The sequence below is a fragment of the Salvelinus fontinalis genome, chromosome 3, assembly GCF_029448725.1.
Source record: "Salvelinus fontinalis isolate EN_2023a chromosome 3, ASM2944872v1, whole genome shotgun sequence".
Taxonomy (NCBI): Eukaryota; Metazoa; Chordata; class Actinopteri; order Salmoniformes; family Salmonidae; genus Salvelinus; species Salvelinus fontinalis.
In genome coordinates, this window is record NC_074667.1 from 18,077,574 (window position 1) to 18,096,113 (window position 18,540).

Here is an 18,540-nt window from a genome sequence, read left to right on the forward strand (position 1 = left end):
TAATGGAAGCTCCATGTCCATATAAAGCAAGTTCTATGAAATGTAGTGGGGCTCCTGAGTGGCACAGCGGTCTAAGGCACTGCATCTGTCCTAGAGGTGTCACTACAGACCCTGGTTTGATTCCAGGCTGTATCACAACCGGCCATGATTGGGAGTCCCATAGGGCGGCACACAATTTGGCCGGGGTAGGCCGTCATTGTAAATAAGAATTTGCTCTTAACTGACTAGCCTAGTTAAATAAATGTAAGAAAATTTAGGTTCAAATGTGACAAAGGGAAAAGAAAGTGACTGACTGGCCTCAGTGGTGGTTCATCTCCCGTAGTCTAATATATTTAATTCAGCCGAGGTGCGTGCTTGCAGTGGGAGCGAACAGCTTGGCTCGGACGATAAGAGGCTAAACGTTTGAGACTTATTGTCTAAGCGGCATTATGCACCCCACATTTTATCAACAGCGGCTTGGGTCCGCCATTACCAGGTGACCAAGTTTTGGCTAGGCCTACCTCTGTTTCTATTTTTACATTGCATCATCTCTATAGAATTTGACTTATTTTTATTGTTGGCTCTGATGTTTAGGCTTTCATTTATACTCATGTTCTGTAGCCAGTGCTATGTTTTTGCCTCTGAAATATTTGGACTTGACAGACAGCCGCTGCCTAATATTTAATTTCACATACAGAAGAACCCCTTAGTAAACTAGCATTTTAACTGCACTATTAGAGCTAGGAACACAAGCATTTCGCTACACGCGCAATAACTTCTGCTGTGTGTGTGACCAATAAAATTGGATTTGAACTGCAACTGGTTCAATGCAGCAGCCCTATTGACTGTTCAAGCCTCCCTGACCCACTCCTTTTCCCAGTAACAGGCAATATTCTTCACATCCAATTAAAAATGACAGCAAATATGATTAAGTTAAATCATCTAAGCGATTGCAGTCTCATAGAATGTTCTAGTAGCCGCTGACATGAAATGTTTACGTCCTATAGATTTAATAATTTACTACTGTTTTTAACATCTAATCCCCATGTTTTTTTCTTTACAGGCTAGTTATCCAGCCTGGGAGGACTTTGTAACCAAAGGAGTGAAGCTTCAATCCCAGCTAAGGTAAGAACTAACCCTTGCCTCTGCAACCCCTCTCAATCAATATCCATTCATTAGCAAAAAGGATCTGTGTTTGCATGTGCCAAAGATGAACAGTGAAGTAATGACTGAAAACCCATCCTCAATTTTAATTTGGACACTATTAACAAGTGTGTAAACACTAATGACATAACAAAATAACAGCCAGTTCCCTGCAGATTTCTTGGCCAGATACGACTCTGTATAGAGATCTCTTATGAAATGGAAGGTCATGTTTGCACGGTCAGCATATATTCTGGCCACAGCACTGCCTCGCTGCCCTCAGGGAGAAAACTGAAAATTAGGATAATGACTCCCTGCGGTCCACTTGAGTCGATAATAACATCACCGTGTCCGCTTCACTCATGCCCAATTAGCACTGGCGCTAACCTAGCATACTGCCAGGGCAACTGGAGGGCAGGGCACTGCCTTGCTCAACCACCCTAGGAGTAAGCAGACTGACAAACAGTGCCTTCAGAAAGTATTCATACCCGTTGACTTTTTCTACATTTTGTTGCAGCTTGAATTCAAAATTGATTTAATATTTGTTCACCAATCTACACAACACTACATAAGGACATTGAAAACATGTTTTTATACATATTAGCAAATGTATTGAAAATGAAATACAGATATCTCATTTACAAAGAAATTCACACCCCAGAGTCAATACTTTGTAGAAGCACCTTTGGCAGCGATTTTACAGCTGTGAGTCTTTCTAGGTAAGTCTCTAAGAGCTTTCCACACCTGGATTGTGCAACATTTGCGAATGTATTATTTTCAAAGTTCTAAAAGCTCTGTCAAATTGGTTGTTGATCATTGCTAGACAACCATTTTCAGGTCTTGCAGTAGATTTTCAAGAAGATCTAGGTCAAAACTGTAACTCGAACATTCACTATCTTCTTGGTAAGCAACTCCAGTGTAGATTTGGCCTTGTATTTTAGGTTATTGCCCTGCTGAAAGGTGAATTAATCTCAGTGTCTGGTGGAAAGCAGACTGAACCAGGTCTTCCTCTAGGATTTTTCCTGTGCTAAGCTCCATTCCGTTTTATTTTTTATCCTAAAAACCTCCCCAGTCCTTAAAGATTACAAGCATACCCATAACATGATGCAGCCACCACTGTGCTTGAAAATATGAAGAGTGGTACTCAGTAATTTGTTGTATTGGATTTGCCCCAAACATAACACGTCATATTTTGGACAAAAAGTGAATTGCTTTGCCACATTTTTTGCAGAATTACTTTAGTTCCTTGTTGACACAATGCCCGCTTAACCCAGAAGCCAGCCACACCAATGTGTCGGAGGAAACGTGTCAGCGTGCATGCGCAGACATGGTCGCCAGGTTGATTCCATATGTGTTATTTCATAGTTTTGATGTCTTCACTATTATTCTACAATGTAGAAAATAGTAAAAATAAAGAAAAAGCCTTGAACGAGTAGGTGTGTCCAAACATTTGACTGGTACTGTATATACCATTTACAGTAGTGAGATACAAGATTCTATTTATCATAGTATATGTTTGTAAACTTACCATAAAGTACCATAATGAATTGTTCTCTGCTATTCCACCCGCTAAAAGGGCCTCCATTTTAAATGCAGGATGTAGCACAACAAAATGTGGAAAGAGTTGAAGGGTGTGAATACTTTCTGAAGCCACTGTCTCTATTTGGTACTTTAAGCTAGTCACCCACTTTACTCCTGAATGTTAAAATTTACTCCTAGACCAGGACTCTCCAACCCTGTTCCTGGAGAGCTACCCTCCTGTAGGTTTTCGCTACAACCCCAGTTGTAACTAAACTGATTCAGTTCATCAACCAGCTACTTATTAGAATCAAGGGGTGCTAGATTAGGGTTGGAGCGAAAAGCTACTGGACGGTAGCTCTACAGAAACATGGTTGGAGAGCCCTGTCCTAGACCCGAAACAATTACTCCTGTATACCTAAGGAGGTTACTGATATAGGTTTTTAGCTATATGGAACTTGTTCCACATTGCCTTTCGATGAGCTTGGTTGAATTTTTCACCATATTGCTTGCTTACACCCCATATCTCTACAGGTCCATTTGCTTAGAGTAAGGAGTAAAGGTTTACTTGGGATTCAGCAGTCGTGTGTCTCTCTGTATTTATTTTGGGTCCGTCGTTTAATAGTGATTGAAGGAAGGAGCTTCACAAGGAACATTGTTGCCATGCTCTGCCTATTGTCGCCCTGTAACAATGGCATCTCTCTGTTCGTCCCGTCAAACAGTTTCCATTGGCCAAGCTTGCTGACGATTGTCAAGTTGTAGTATTTCCACCCACCTATCTTGGGGTTACGAGTGAGAGCCTCTTTCCCCCAGTACCTCTGATGGTCATTCACAGCCGTAACACCTGATACCCTGGTCCTCATCGGTAATACCACCCAGCACTCACAGTACATTACAGGGCCTCCACAATACAGCCATTGATGCTCTATGTCTGAGCTACTGTGTCCTCCATAACTCCATACGCTGTCTGGAGCAGGTCTGCCTATGCCTTAAAACCTTTTAGTTCTGAAGGATTCGTTGCCATAGAAATGTACCAGGCTGTGAGCCACTTTCGTATGACCGTTTATCCAGAATTTACCAAAGTTACCTCGCTAACTCTTAAAACCTGCTTCATAGGATACCCCTCAGGCCAGTACAAGAGTGCTGTTTGGGAAAAGTCTAGTCCAGACACGAGTGAGTGAAGCGGTGTCACCTCTGTTAGGAAATGCACAATACTCTACCTGACCTAAACTCACTATGGTGAAAATATTGAAAACCAATTGATTCCCACTTTGGAACATTTACAAAATAATCTATACAAATGACAGATTAGCCTATACTTTTAACAGATCGGTTAAACAATCCAGTATATCAAGCAATGGCATACTCACTAGGGGAACAATGTCTACATTTAATAATGATTTAAAATCCCATAAACTGCCATCTAAAGGGCAATAAGAAAATAGGTCTAGGACGTGGTTATGTAGGGGTTTTCCTAACCGTGATTTAGGACTGACATTCCTGTGATCAAAACAGTCACAGGCCGTGTCTGAAATCTGGCTTGCCTAATACTTATTTAAATGGCATACTGTGTACTAATCATACTACATACTATTTAGCACGTACTGCTTAGTAAAAAAAACTATGCAGTATGCCACGCCCTAACGTATTACTCTTGGTGCGTTCAAGACAACTGTGAACTCAAACGAAACAAGCTCAGACTGAAAAATGTCTGGTTGGAGCTCTAGGATGTTGCCTCAGTTTCTGACTTGTAATTCTGAGTTGGATGACCGTTATTTTTAAAAAATTTATTTATCACCACGTTGTGCCACGGCATTCAGCCTGAATGGAATGGTAAAAATGTAACAACACTTACTAAATTACTGTAGGAAGGTTGGCTACCTACAGGCAACGGTACTGGGCTAGCTAACAAATATCCAGCAAGTTTGCTAAGTTGGCAAGGGATACTCGCGCTGTCCCTTTTACTGTGATGTTAGGCACATGAGAACAAGAGTTGGATACAGTACATACTATGGTCAAACTTGGCTGCAGTGCATGGACCACAGACTGGGGTGAAGGTTCACCTTCCAACAGGACAATGACACTAAGCACACAGTCAAGACAATGCAGGAGTGGCGCCGAACAGGTATAGATAGACCTTACCGTGAAATTCATATTTACAAGCCCTTAACCAACAATGCAGTTCAAGAAATAGTATTTACTAAATAAACAAAAGTAAAAAAGAGAGAAAATAATCTAAGTAACACAATAAATTACATAAAGAGGGTCTTCCAGTACCGTGTCAAAGTGCAGGGGGTACAGGTTAGTCGGTAATTTGTAAAGTGACTACGCATAAATAATACACAAAGGGGGGGGTGTCAATGTAAATAGTCCGGGTGGCCATTTGATTAATTGTTCAGCAGTCTTATGGCTTGGGGGTAGAAGCTGTTAAGGAGCCTTTTGGTACTCTGGTACTGCTTGCTATAGAGAACCTTCTATGACTTGGGCGACTGGAGTCTTTGACAATTTTTTGGGCCTTCCTCTGACACTGCCTAGTATGCAGGTCCTGGATGTCAGGATGCTTGGCACGAGTGATTTTCTGGGCCATACGCACTACCCTCTGTAGCGCCTTACGGTCAGATGCTGAGCAGTTGCCATACCAGGCGGTGATGCAAACGGTCAGGATGCTCTCGATGGCGCAGCTGTATAACTTTTTGAGGATCAGGGGACCCATGCAAAATGTTTTCAGTCTCCTGAGGGAGAATAGGTTTTGTCGTGCCCTCTTCACGACTGTCTTGATGTTTTTGGGCCATGATAGTTTGTTGGTGATATGGACACCAAGGAACTTGAAGCTCTCTACCTGCTCCACTACAGCCCCGTTGATGTTAATGGGGGTGTGCTCTGTCCTCCTTTTCCTGTAGTCCATTATCAGCTCCTTTGTCTTGCTCACATTGAGGGAAAGGTTGTCCTGGCACCACACTGCCAGGTCTCTGACCTCCTCCCTATAAGCTGTCTCATCGTTGCCTGTGATCAGGCCTACCACTGTTGTCATCAGCAAACTTAATGATGTTTTTGGAGTTGTGGTTGGGGACTAAGCACGCACCCCTGAGGGGCCTCATTTCAGAGGTTTAAAAAGGAACGATATAAACGGGTACTTTTTGGGGGATTCAACTGGTGCCAAACTTTATTTTGAACTTTAACAGCAAAGCTTTGTCTCTGAGGCTGCCACATTGGCCACGCTCCCCCCACCCCCTAGGGGAAACTGCGGTCTATAGTATGACAGCATCAGCAGTTGGCTACCAACAAGTAGCAGACATGTTTACATTTGGTTCGTTTTATCAGTGTTATTTAGATGGATCACGTGAGCTAAATGCACTATAACTAGTTAACGTTGAGGTTCAAGCTCTATGTTTACGCCCATAGTAATATAATGCTTGGTCTCTGCTGCTGGCTGTTTTGAGATGCTTTAGAAGCCACATCGATGGTAGGGACAGCATCCACTTTGAGAAGCAACTTCTTGCTAAAGCCCTCCTCCCAGTGTTGATCGCCGTGGAAGTTGTCATGGATAAAATATGCCCCACAGATTGATGAGTAGACTCCCAATTCGCCCGCCACATTCAGTGTTTTTTGTTGATTGTGTGAAGCTGTTATGGGATTGTTTCTTAAGTTAGAGCTGATTTGGAGAACCTCAAACCCAACTTTTAGAACAGCATAATATTATAATAAGTGATTTAAGAGTTTATTTAGATATATTTTCTTGGGGTACTGTAATTTACTATTATATGTGTTTCTGGCATTGAGAAATAGGGGTTACACTTTTAAGTACCTTACTGTGATTTAAATTAAAATGGTCAAAAATAAACATATGGCTTCTTAGCAAAGAGAAATTTCTCATGCATGAATTTTGATAGGACTGTCAGTGGTCTGAGTGGGGAGGGAAAAACTAGCTGTTTTTGGTTATTATGAGGTTATTAGTCTCACAAATTTTTACTTTTTTATTTTTTATTTTTTTACCTGAAATTTACACTAAGGGCATTTTCAAAATTTCACCATATTATTCCAACCTCACTAGTGTGTAATTATGTACACCACTCAGTTAACGAAAATGGTTTGCTCCTACAGACAGTGAGTCATGTGGCGATCGCTTGCTTTATAAAGCAGGCAGACGGGCATCAAGGCATTCAGTGTTCGATTTTAATGTTAGTATAGGCAAAATGAGTGGCCTTAGCCACTTTGAGCGTCGTATGATCGTCGGGGCCAGGCATGCCGGTTTCAGGATCTCGGAAACGTCTGGCCTCCTGGGCTTTTCACGCTCTAGTGTCTAGGGTTTTACCAAGAACTGTGTGACAAACAAAAAAACATCCAGTCTGCATCTCGTTGATGTGTATTCAAAGAAGAGTGGTAAGAATCGTGCAAGCTAACAGGTGGGCCACAAATAACGGCGCAGTACAACAGTTGTGTGCAGAACTGCTTCTCCGGACACACAACTTGTCGGTTCTTGTAATGGATGGGCTATTGCAGTAGACGAGAAACACCGGGTTCCACTCCTATCAGCTAAAAACAAGAAGGAAGCGGCTCAAGTGGGCACGCGATCACCGACACTGGACAATTGAGTGGAAAAACATCTCTTGGTCCGTCGAAACCCGGTTTCTGTTGCATCATGTTGATGTTGGTCAGGATTTGGCGAATGCTGCATTAGTCCATGGCCCCATCCAGCCAGGTCTCAACGGTACAGGCTGGTGGTGTAATGTTGTGGGAATGTTTACCTGGCACACATTAGGTCCCTTGATACCAATTGGGATATGTTTCCATGCCCCAAAGAATTCAGGCTGTTCTGGAAGCAAAGGCCGGTCCGATCCGGTACTAGATGGATGTACCTAATAAGCTGGCCACTGAGTATATTTTAAAACACAGGAAAATCAAATGTTTCACTGCAATATGCCTTTTTTAAAGTGATTTAATTGTAATGTTTATCATTGTATTTGTTTTTATTTTTTAGGACAACTATCGTCGTCACAGGCTCTTTTTTGGATGCCTTTCAGAAGGTGGCAGATATGGCGACTGGAACAAGAGGTAAAGCCAAAGATATGCACCCGTCTCCATCCCTTATTGATGCCACAATAGATAACATAGACAATTGTAGTTTGTTGAATGGAAGTCAACTGTGCTGGCTGCATGTGTCCTGAATTGCACTTACACTTTTTAAATATGGTGCATGTAGGTATGTCTATGATTTTGACTTTTTGCTGTGGTGCTTTAATAAAAAAAAAAATATATATATCACCTTTTATTTACCCAGGTAGGCTAGTTGAGAACAAATTCTCATTTGCAACTGCGACCTGGCCAAGATAAAGCAAAGCAGTTTGACACATACAACAACAGTTGCACATGGAATAAACAAACATACAGTCAATAATACAGTAGAAAAAGTCTAATTTACAGTATGTGCAAATGAGGTAGGATAAGGGGGGTAAGGCAATAAATAGGCCATGGTGGCAAAGTAATTAAAATATAGCAATTAAACACTGGAATGGTAGATGTGCAGAAGATGAACGTGCAAGTAGAGATACTTGGGGTGCAAAGGAGCAAGATAAATAAATACAGTATGGGGATGAGGTAGTTGGATGGGCTGTTTACAGATGGGCTATGGGCAGTGATCTGTGAGCTGCTCTGACAGCTGATGCTTAAAGCTAGTGAGGGAGATATGAGTCTCCAGCTTCAGGGATTTTTGCAGTTCGTTCCAGTCATTGGCAGCAGAGAACTGGAAGGCAGCCAAAGGAAGAATTCGCTTTCTGGGTGACCCGTGAGATATACCCACTGGAGCGCGTGCTACGGGTGGGTGCTGCTATGGTGACCAGTGAGCTGAGATAAGGCAGGGCTTTACCTAGCAGAGACTTGTAGATGACCTGGAACCAGTGGGTTTGGCGACAAGTATGAAGCAAGGGCCAGCCAACGAGAGCATACAGATCGCAGTGGTGGGTTGTATATGGGGCTTTGATTACAAAACTGATGACACTGTGATAGACTGCATCCAATTTGTTGAGTGGAGTGTTGGAGGCTATTTTGTAAATGACATCGCCGAAGTCGAGGATCGGTAGGATGGTCAGTTTTACGAGGGTATGTTTGGCAGCATGAGTGAAGGATGCTTTGTTGTGAAATAGGAAGCCGATTCAATTTTGGATTGGAGATGCTTAATGTGAGTCTGGAAGGAGAGTTTACAGTCTAGCCAGACACCTAGGTGTTTGTAGTTGTCCACTCCACATATTGTAAGTAAGAACCGTCCAGAGTAGTGATGCTGGACGGGCGGGCAGGTGCGGGCAGCGATCGGTTGACGAGCATGCATTTAGGTTTACTTGCATTTAAGAGCAGTTGGAGGCCGCAGAAGGAGGCCTCCAACTGACCCCATTTCAGTTGACCCCATTTCCAATGTATCTTGGATAAGCAAAGATTTGAAAAACTACACACCTCAGATTTCCCACTTCCTGGTTGGATTTTCTCAGGTTTTTGCCAGCCATATGAGTTATGTTATACTCACAGACGACATTCAAACAGTTTTAGAAACTTCAGAGTGTTTTCTATCCAAATATACTAATACTATGCATATCCTATCATCTAGACCTGAGTAGCAGGCAGTTTACTCTGGGCATGCTTTTCATCCGGACGTGAAAATACTGCCCCCTACACCAAGAAGTTAACACCTTTTTGATTACTACATGATTCCATGTGTTATTTCGTTGTTTTGATGTCTTCACTATTATACAATGTAGAAAATAGTAAAAAATTAAGTAAAACCAGTGTTATTATCCTCCACGTCTAATCTTTCAAAAAACAAAGTCATCTTAATTTACAGTATTTGCCTCAGACTATTAAAAATGTGCATACGTTGCCCAATTACCAGAAGGGATGGGGGAACTTCTTGTCACGCAACTTATGTTAGTCTAAACCTATTCAGAGCTGGGAAAGGCAAAGCCAGAGCTATGATGTCATGTATAATATGTTAATGTACAGCCACTACGTTCCAATTTAGGTGCTTATTAGTGCCCAAATCTGCCATTTTCACCCCTTTGTAAGGGTACAAGTGTAACTGGTTATTAATAAGCTTCTACTGAAACGGAGTATTTCCATCTGAGCTTCTGTGTATTTCTAAGAAGCAGCAGGTAGGGTGAGGGTCTCACAAATACATTTAAAAACAGAACTCCCAAAGGGCAGAAGATCTGAGAATTCGCAGGACAGTTCTTCCGTGTGCGTGTGCACAGGCGCATGTTTTCAGCTCATGTGCTTTCAGTTAACATGGCACTGAAGTACAGTACAAAGTGTCAGTTTCCTCTGTGGTGATACTGTTACTAAACTCCCCCCCCCCCCCCTATCCCTAGAGATCAAGTGACACAATCCAGTATTGGAATTATCACACTGAACCATTTACATTGCTGTTATACAACAGTATCGTGGCCTTTGAATCTTTTAATTGTTTTGAAATATTCATATTTTGTAACAGATTGAAATGTTAAACTGCCAGTTTCTTTCATGCTTATTTTCTGCTAAGGATTACAGTTGACTCTTACCCATGAAAATCAGCATCATTTTTTTTAAAAGTGTGCCAGTCTTTATCATTCCATCAGTTGTTTGTGTACTGGGTCAGTGTATTGTCAGATTCTCAGCCTAAAACCTGCGACCAACAATTTACGACCTGCTCTTTGCACTCAAGTGGAAAAACTGCAGTAAGAACAGTGGGCGTGCCCTCAGCCAGGCCTCTCATTATCCACCACTTGAACAATGAGAGCTGGTAATGCTAGATCATTATACCTGAGATGGTGTTAGACCCCCCCCTCCCCCCCTGCATCCAGTTTGATGTGACATGAATACAAGACTATCAGTTTTCCCATTGCTCTCTGTAACCAGACCTTCAGCTACTATCAGTGTCACTAGCCCTGACTTGGATGGAGCTGCTGTCCCCCCCCCCCCCCTCCCCCAGAGTGGAAGTACTTGGCACTTTCCCTTGTATTTGGCTCTTTTGTTATAGCACCTCTTAAAAAATAAAAAAGTTTACTACATGATCTGCTTATGTTCCTGGCCAATATGTTGAAGTTAGACTTTACACAGTAAGGCAGACCCTGCACATGCATTTCTTGCTGTAATAACACAAAGTATAAAGGTGCTTTGTCAAGCCTTGCGTGCAGCCATGCATACACAGCCCTATCACCGTTTAGAGAAGCTAATGCTTCTGACACGTGTCCATAAGTTCCCATGGGGAAATGTTTAAGCAATGCCTACGTACTCTGCAAAGCAACTCAGTGGTTGTGTAGGTTTTGTTGAGTGATGCCCTGTTTACATCGTGATGTATTTCATTACGCCGTACATAATAATTTTTTTTACACAAGTGTATTTCTCAATAATTTTTTACTTTTTAATTATTATTTTTTGGCACATTTTTTACATCCATGTTAGTGAGCATTTCTCTTTTGCCCAGATAAGCCATCCACCTGACAGGTGTGGCATATCAAAAAGTTGATTAAACAGCATGATCATTACAGAGGTGCACATTGTGCTGGGGACAATAAAAGGCCACTTTAAAATGTGCAGTTTTGTCACAACACAATGCCGCAAGTTTTGAGGGAGCGTGCAATTGGCATTTCTCTACCATAAGCTGCCTCCAATGTTTTTTTTAGAGAATTTGTCAGTACATCCAACCGGCCTCACAACCAAAAACCATGTGTAACCACTCCAGCTCAGGACCTCCACACCCACCATCTTCACCTGTAAGATTGTCTGAGTGGGGGTGGGGTGCTGAGGTATTTCTGTCTGTATTAAAGCCCTTTTTGTGGGGAAAACTAATTCTGATTGGCTGGGCCTGGCTCCCCCGGTGGATAAAAAAAAAAAAAAAAGTAAAATGGCTGCACCCCTGCCCAGTCATGTGAAATCCATAAATTAGGCCCTAATGAATTTATTTAAATTGACTGTTTTCCTTATATGAACTGTGACTCAGTAAAATCTTTGACATTTGTATTCAGTATAATTGGCATGACAGCCAATATGTATTATTTAACATTACTATTAAAATAGTACTTATAGGAATGGGATAATTGTTTACAAGTTGCTAGCAATCCCATAAAGCCATCACGGAAACCATATATTTTCATGTTCTTCTGTGTTTTGATAACTTCCTTTTCTTCCACGGACTATGGCTGAAGAGGACGCAAAGTTTGAATGTTCGTCAGCAGCGGTCGTCTCACAACTGAGAGGGGTTGGGTTAACTTCTCTAGGGTAGGGGGCAGCGTTCGGAATTTTGGATGAAAAGCATGCCCAAATTAAACTGTCTGCTTCTCGGGCCCAGAAGATATGATATGCATATAACTGGTAGATTTGGATAGAAAACACTCTAAAGTTTCCAAAACTGTTAAAATAGTGTCTGTCAGTATAACAGAAATGATTTGACAGGTGTAAACCTGAGGGAAATCCATTCAGGGAGTTTTTATTTTATTTTTCTATTCAATTCCATTACAGTATCCATTGACTTAGGACTCAAATCGCATGCCTTCCACTAGATGCCAACAGTCTTTAGAAATTGTTTCAGGCTTGTATTCTGAAAAATGAGGAAGTAAGGGCAGTCTGAATGAGTGGACCCTAAAGTGTCACAAAGCTTTTTCATGTGCACGACCGAGAGAGTGCCTTTCTTGTTTACCTTTTATATTGACGACGTTATTGTCCGGTTGAAATATTATCGATTTATTTAGGCTAAAAACAACCTGAGGATTGAATATAAACATCGTTTGACATGTTTCTATGAACTTTACGGATACAATTTGGATTTTTTGTCAGCCTGTTTTGACAGCGTTTGAGCCTGTGGATTACTGAAGAAAACGCGTGAGCAAAACTGAGGTTTTTGGATATAAAGAGACTTTATCGAACAAAAGGAACATTTATTGAGTAAATGAATGTCTGCTGAGTGCAACCATATGAAGATCATCAAAGGTAAGGGATTAATTTTTTCTCTATTTCTGACTTGTGTACAAATCTACTTGGCTGGTTACTGTTTGTAATGATTTGTCTGCTGGGCTTTGTTCTCAAATAAGCGTAAGGTATGCTTTCGCCGTAAAGCATTTTAAAAATCTGACACAGTGGTTGGATGCGCAAGAAGTTAATCTTTAAACCTATGTAAAATATGTTTTGTTTTCTGAATTTTTATAATTAGTATTTCTGTATTTGAATTTGGCGCCCAGCAGTTTCACTGGCTGAAGAGGTGGGACGCAACGTCTCACGTACCCAAGAGAGGTTAAGACACATTTCAGTTGAATGCATTCAGTTGACTGACTAGGTATCCCCCTTTACCTTTCAACCACAAGGGGGCTTTGCGTTTCCACTCCTTTGTGGACGTGCCCATTTGAAATGCATGACATCCGTCCCAATGTAAGAGTGCTAATGGGTAATGTGAACAAGGTTTGAGGGTACACGAAGCAGTGCCTAAACCTGTTAACTGGACTCTGCTAACATCTAGAACTGATTCCCAGAGGCACACTCTAAAACTCTGAATCAAAACCAACAAATAAAATGTCATGTTGAGGCTGAACCTTCCAAAAACCTACTATTTGTTGGGGAAATAACTATTCATCCCTGCAATTCTGTGATGCTAGGCCTCTCCTTTACAGAGAAGCAGCAATCCCTTGGCTTGCTTTGTCATCTTGCCTCCTAGGAGCTCAAACCATGGCATTTAAAAAGGTGTGGCTAGCTACCATTTAACTTTGTTCTTCTAAAGTCACCTTTGTTTGGATATTTATATCCTGCCTGGTCTGTTGTTTTTGGTGCGCAGTGGCACTGGCCATGTTCATATCTTCAGTTAGGCCTAATAGTATCTTGCCATAAACGGGATGTCAATGCAATGGCTGTGATAATATTACTCTTTGCTGACTGACCCTGGACAATTTACTGACACTCACGGGGAACTGAAAGGAGTGATGGAATAAGTATAAATATTAGGGCTGGGAATTGTCAAGGACCTCGCAATATATCACAATACTTGGGTGCCGATTATATGTATTGCGATTATCGCGTTTCTCTATGTATTGGGATTTGATACTGTGATTTTATTGCAATACAATATTCTAAACATATTGCTCACTATATGTCTGCTGCAGAGGGATAAGAGAGCCATGAGAAAACAAGTTTTGATCAATCATGGAAATAAGTGCTGAAAAAAGATTGGCTCCCTGTTTCTTATTAAAAGAACACTGAGAGCAAGCTATGAAGGAAAAATACTGAATTTTTGTGCAGGTACAGCCAACTAGCGCAAAAATAATATTGTGAAATTGTCAAAACGATACGATATCGTCTCAAATAATATCCCGATATGTAACTATGAACCCCCCCCCCCCATCACTAATAGATATCAGTCCTTCCAGGATTTTGTAAATTTTTGGTTCGATCTCTGTGGCCAAAAATGCTTGATTTTTGCATCAGTTTTTCTGAAATTCTGCGATTTTATATTTTGATTTGTTTTTTCCCCACGTTAATTTCATATAAAGCCATTAAAGTCATGTGCTCAGTTTTTGGATGATTTTAAGCAGAATATATATAATATAAAAACAATTAAACATCTAAAGTGCTCAATTCTGTTTTTATTTTCCTGCACAAACAGCTCTGTCATAATACACACACACACACACACACACACACACACACACACACACACACACACACACACACACACACACACACACACACACACACACACACCTCTCCAGATGCACCTCCCATTCTCACTCTCTCAAAAACATTGATCGGCTTTGAATCTATCGCTTTCAATTTGAGGTTCGATATTTCTAGCTTTTTTTTTTTTCTTCTGAAAGGGTCGTGTGATGCCTTTTTTATGGGTTTATTTTGGATTTAAACTTATCGTATGCCTTCTCGCCTTTGGGACAAAGTCTCCAATTGTTAGGGCGGAGACATGAGCATCTCGTCATTATATACAGATCTCTGGTTGCAGTCAAATTTCTTTACATGGAGGAGGGAGAGTGAGCTTGATGGTCGTCAATTTGAACGTCCCATGTAATGTAAGTGGTAACGATGAGTTGAAATCCACGACTTAGTAATAATTAGGCTATCTGACACCATTTATTTTCTTTTGCGTGTTTCACATAGCTTGCCACATCGTGGCTCACAGTAGGGCCTGTGCGTTGATTTGACAACTGAACAGCAAGCATTGACTAGTTTATAAAATGTGTCGAACTGATTGAATAAAGTCAATCTCCTATATCCCTTTGCCGTAAATATATCATGTAGCGGTTATGTTCATGGTATCGCATCGGGAAAAGTAAATCAAAGGATTTCCTAGGTTTCCTTTCCATGGATGCATAGGCTACTGGTAGGTCTATGCTTTCTGGAGATTATCTGCAGATAAATTATGAAAACAATTGGTAGTGGAGAACCTCATTCTGGTGCAAATATGATGATACGGTCCCTCATGGAATCCAGGCATTAACTTAATTCAACAATATTCTAAAATGTATTGACCTTAGTAGAAAATCAACTAAATATTCAATTAATTTGCCCAAGTTTATCATAAGACATGAACAGAATGCATCAGTGATTCGTATTTCCTGCAACTTTCTGAAAAGGCAACGAGAAGGCCCCTTTCTGTGGGGGTGTGTGGTGCACGAGTCTACACTGTCTAGCCATTAGCGATAATGCTAATGTAAACAGTCTTCTGGTAGATGGAAAGGCTTTCCCAAATACCCTTTTTTATGTTAAATGTTAACTACAAAGTAGCAGAATGATATCATGAATATTTTCCTACATCCAGTGGGTATTTGTTTTACAAACTACAAAAATACTGCTAAACAGCCTCTTGCTAGGTGCACACTTTAAATAATAAATAATTACACCCATAAATAAATAAGATTTTTCCCAGACCTCAAAATTGGTGTCCTGGTCTTGTTTAATTATTGTTGTGGACTTAGAATATTCCAACTTTGTTTTTCTATAAAATATATATATATATATATATTTTGAGAGCAAAAACCTGAGAAACTAAACCTTTACATTTATTTAAGATTATGTGGATTATTAATTTTATTTTCTTGCAGAGTGCTTGGACTGTTATATTTTAAATGTCTAAACTGTACTTTCTGGCTGTCTAGGTGCATGACACTAGCCCAGATCTTCTGGGTATCTCAAGAGACGTGTCTGAATAATTCAATTATGTGCACACATTTGTTTACATCCCTGTTAGTGAAAATTTGTCCTTGGCCAATAAAATGCATAAATTGAAGTACAAGCATCATTGTGGCAATTCATGTCTTGCAGTAAAACTGTAAATAATACTTCAGTCTCGAAGACAGGTTAAAGATTTAATGTTCTCTTACTTAGAAAATAGTCCTGATTTAAATGGCCCTAGACATAGAGAATATCCAAAACAACTAACAATACACTGAATTCATACATTTTCAGTAATTAAAAAAATTGTAAAGTCATGTCTTATACACAATACCACAGCAAATGTTTCCAATCTAGGAGGTAAATGCGATTAAACTATTCAATAATTTTGCTATCTATTTCAGATGGAATCAAGGTACTAGAATGCAGCAGAGGCCACCAAAATAGAGCTCCTTTGGCAAAACATTTCAAACCCAGGGCCGGGGACGCCTGGCTGGCTACTTTTTCTATTTGGCTGGCTACATTTTCTGTTTGGCTGGCTACTCTATGTACTTGTGGAAAACACTGCATTGACCAGTCATCATTATCTCTCCACTTAGAGTGCCCCGCAGGTGTCCTCCTAGGCTCCTTTCCTTTCCAGAATGTCGTAAAGGTGCAATCTGGAATTGCTCCATCATTTTTGGGGTGTTAAATGAATGATATATATATATATCCATTGATACTTGAAGGTTAGTTCAACTGTTGTACACCATCAGAACCCAAAATATAAGCTTGTTCTACTTCAATGTTTGTAAACAAAGTCAATGTACACTGTCTGTATAGCTTCAAAACAGTGTTAAAACCAGAGTCATATACACTGTGTACAAAACATTAGGAACACCTTTCTAATGTTGAGTTAGCAACTTCTTTAAAACGGCATGCGGAGACATTTAAAAATGGTATCCACGAGTTCATCTGACTCTGCGGATGTAGATAAAAATCCTGAAGTATCCCTTTAAATTCCCTGCTCTCTTTTGCTTGTTTACTGAGGGTAATTTCATAGGGAATTATCGGAGGCGCTTTTGTATTGTTACATTGCCTTTATTCGAGAATGAAGGCGCTAACATGGTAGTCATTCTAAAACCTGGCTGGACTTGATATACAATGCCTTCAGAATGTGTTAATTCCCATTGGATAATTTTTTTCTCTCACCCGTCTATGCACAATACCCCATGATAAAGTGAAAACATGTTTTTATACATTTTAGCAAATGAATTGAAAAATGAAATATAGAAATATCTAATTGTCTTAACTTTTCACACCTCTGAGTCAATACATGTTAGAATCACCTTTGGCTGCGATTTACAGCTGAGTCTTTCTGGGTAAGCGCTTTGCACATTTGGGTTGTACAATATTTGCCCATAGAATTTCAAGCAGATTTAAGTAAAAATTGTAACTCTATCACTCAGGAACATTCACTACTGTCTTGGTAAGCCAGTGTATATTTGGCCTTGTGTTTTAGCTTATTGCCCTGCTGAAAGGTGAATGAATCACCCAGTGTCTGGTAGAAAGCAGACTGAACCAGGTCTTCCTTTAGGATTTTGCCTGTGCTTAGCTCCATTCAGTTGATTTCTTTCATTCTGAAAAACTCCCCAGTCCTTAATGATTACAAGCATACTCATAAAATGATGCAGCCACCAGTATGCTTGAAAATATGGAGAGTGGTACACAGTAATGTATAGGATTTGCCCCACGTTGTATTCAGGACAAAAAGTTAATTCCGTTTACACTTTTTTTGCAGTACTATTTTAGTGCCTTGTTGTGGAATATTTTATTTCTTTACAAGCTTCCTTTTCAATCTGTCAATTAGGTTAGTATTGTGGAGTAACTACAAGGTTGATCCATCCTCAGTTTTCATAGCACGTTCTTGCGGATGCAATACGGCTTTCCTCAGTACGAAATCCTCGTTGACCCACTGCTGTCACTCAGCATGCTCATGGGACGGACGTCTCTGGTCCAAATGTCAGTCGTGAAGCTAATAGTACCATAGCAAGTAGCTCATGGATGTGAGCTTCAACAATACTGTGTAACTCCGGTAGGGCAACATCTGAAAAATTGCACCTACATGGTAGTGTGTACCGGGACTCAAGGTGCTCAACCAGTTGGCGAAAGCCAACATCATCCATGACAGAGAACGGTTGATTGTCAAGGACAATGTATTCCATTATCTTGGCGTTAATGGATTTCGCCTTTGAGTTGTCTCGCTGAAATTTTCTTACTCTTTCAAATGACTGCACGACTTGAACTTGTTTAGTTGTTGGAAGTGTGTGCATAGTTTTTTTTCTACTTCACTAAGTAGTCGCTGAACGTCTGGGGGGTGATTCACTTTCAAATGAGTAATTAGGTTTGTGGTATTGAACAATTTCACTTTCTTCCCTTGGGAAATAATAGCAACACAAATGTTGCATATGTCCTTTTTGTTATCTTCTTTTGAAACTTCAAAATAGATCCACACAGCATACATTGTGGACATACATTTTTGGGTATCTGCCGTTCTCTTACTCCCTAATAATCAGCCTGTGTTCTCCCCTCCTTCAGACATGGTCCATTTCCCCCCAAGTGCAAACGGGACACGAATACCTTAACACCTCCCCCTAACTCCCTTTTCACTGAATTAGCCTGGCCCCTTCCCCCCATTCCTCAACCACTCCCTTATTTTTTTCGGTTCCTCAACACTTACATGATTCAGTGACAAGTCAGCAAATAGATTTTTTTATTTGCTTCATCCAGTGCAGT

General features: G+C 40.6%; 1 protein-coding gene across 2 annotated transcripts in view; it reads left to right on the plus strand.

Annotated features, from left to right (window-relative positions):
• LOC129840413 (protein MTSS 1-like) overlaps positions 1-18,540 on the plus strand; it is a 136,653-nt gene that overhangs the window by 15,462 nt on the left and 102,651 nt on the right. For both annotated transcript variants that reach the window (XM_055908265.1, XM_055908275.1), the window contains exons 2-3: positions 1,043-1,104; positions 7,619-7,692. In XM_055908265.1, coding sequence (XP_055764240.1) covers positions 1,043-1,104; positions 7,619-7,692 — 136 coding nt within the window. The remainder of the gene's footprint in view (positions 1-1,042; positions 1,105-7,618; positions 7,693-18,540) is intronic.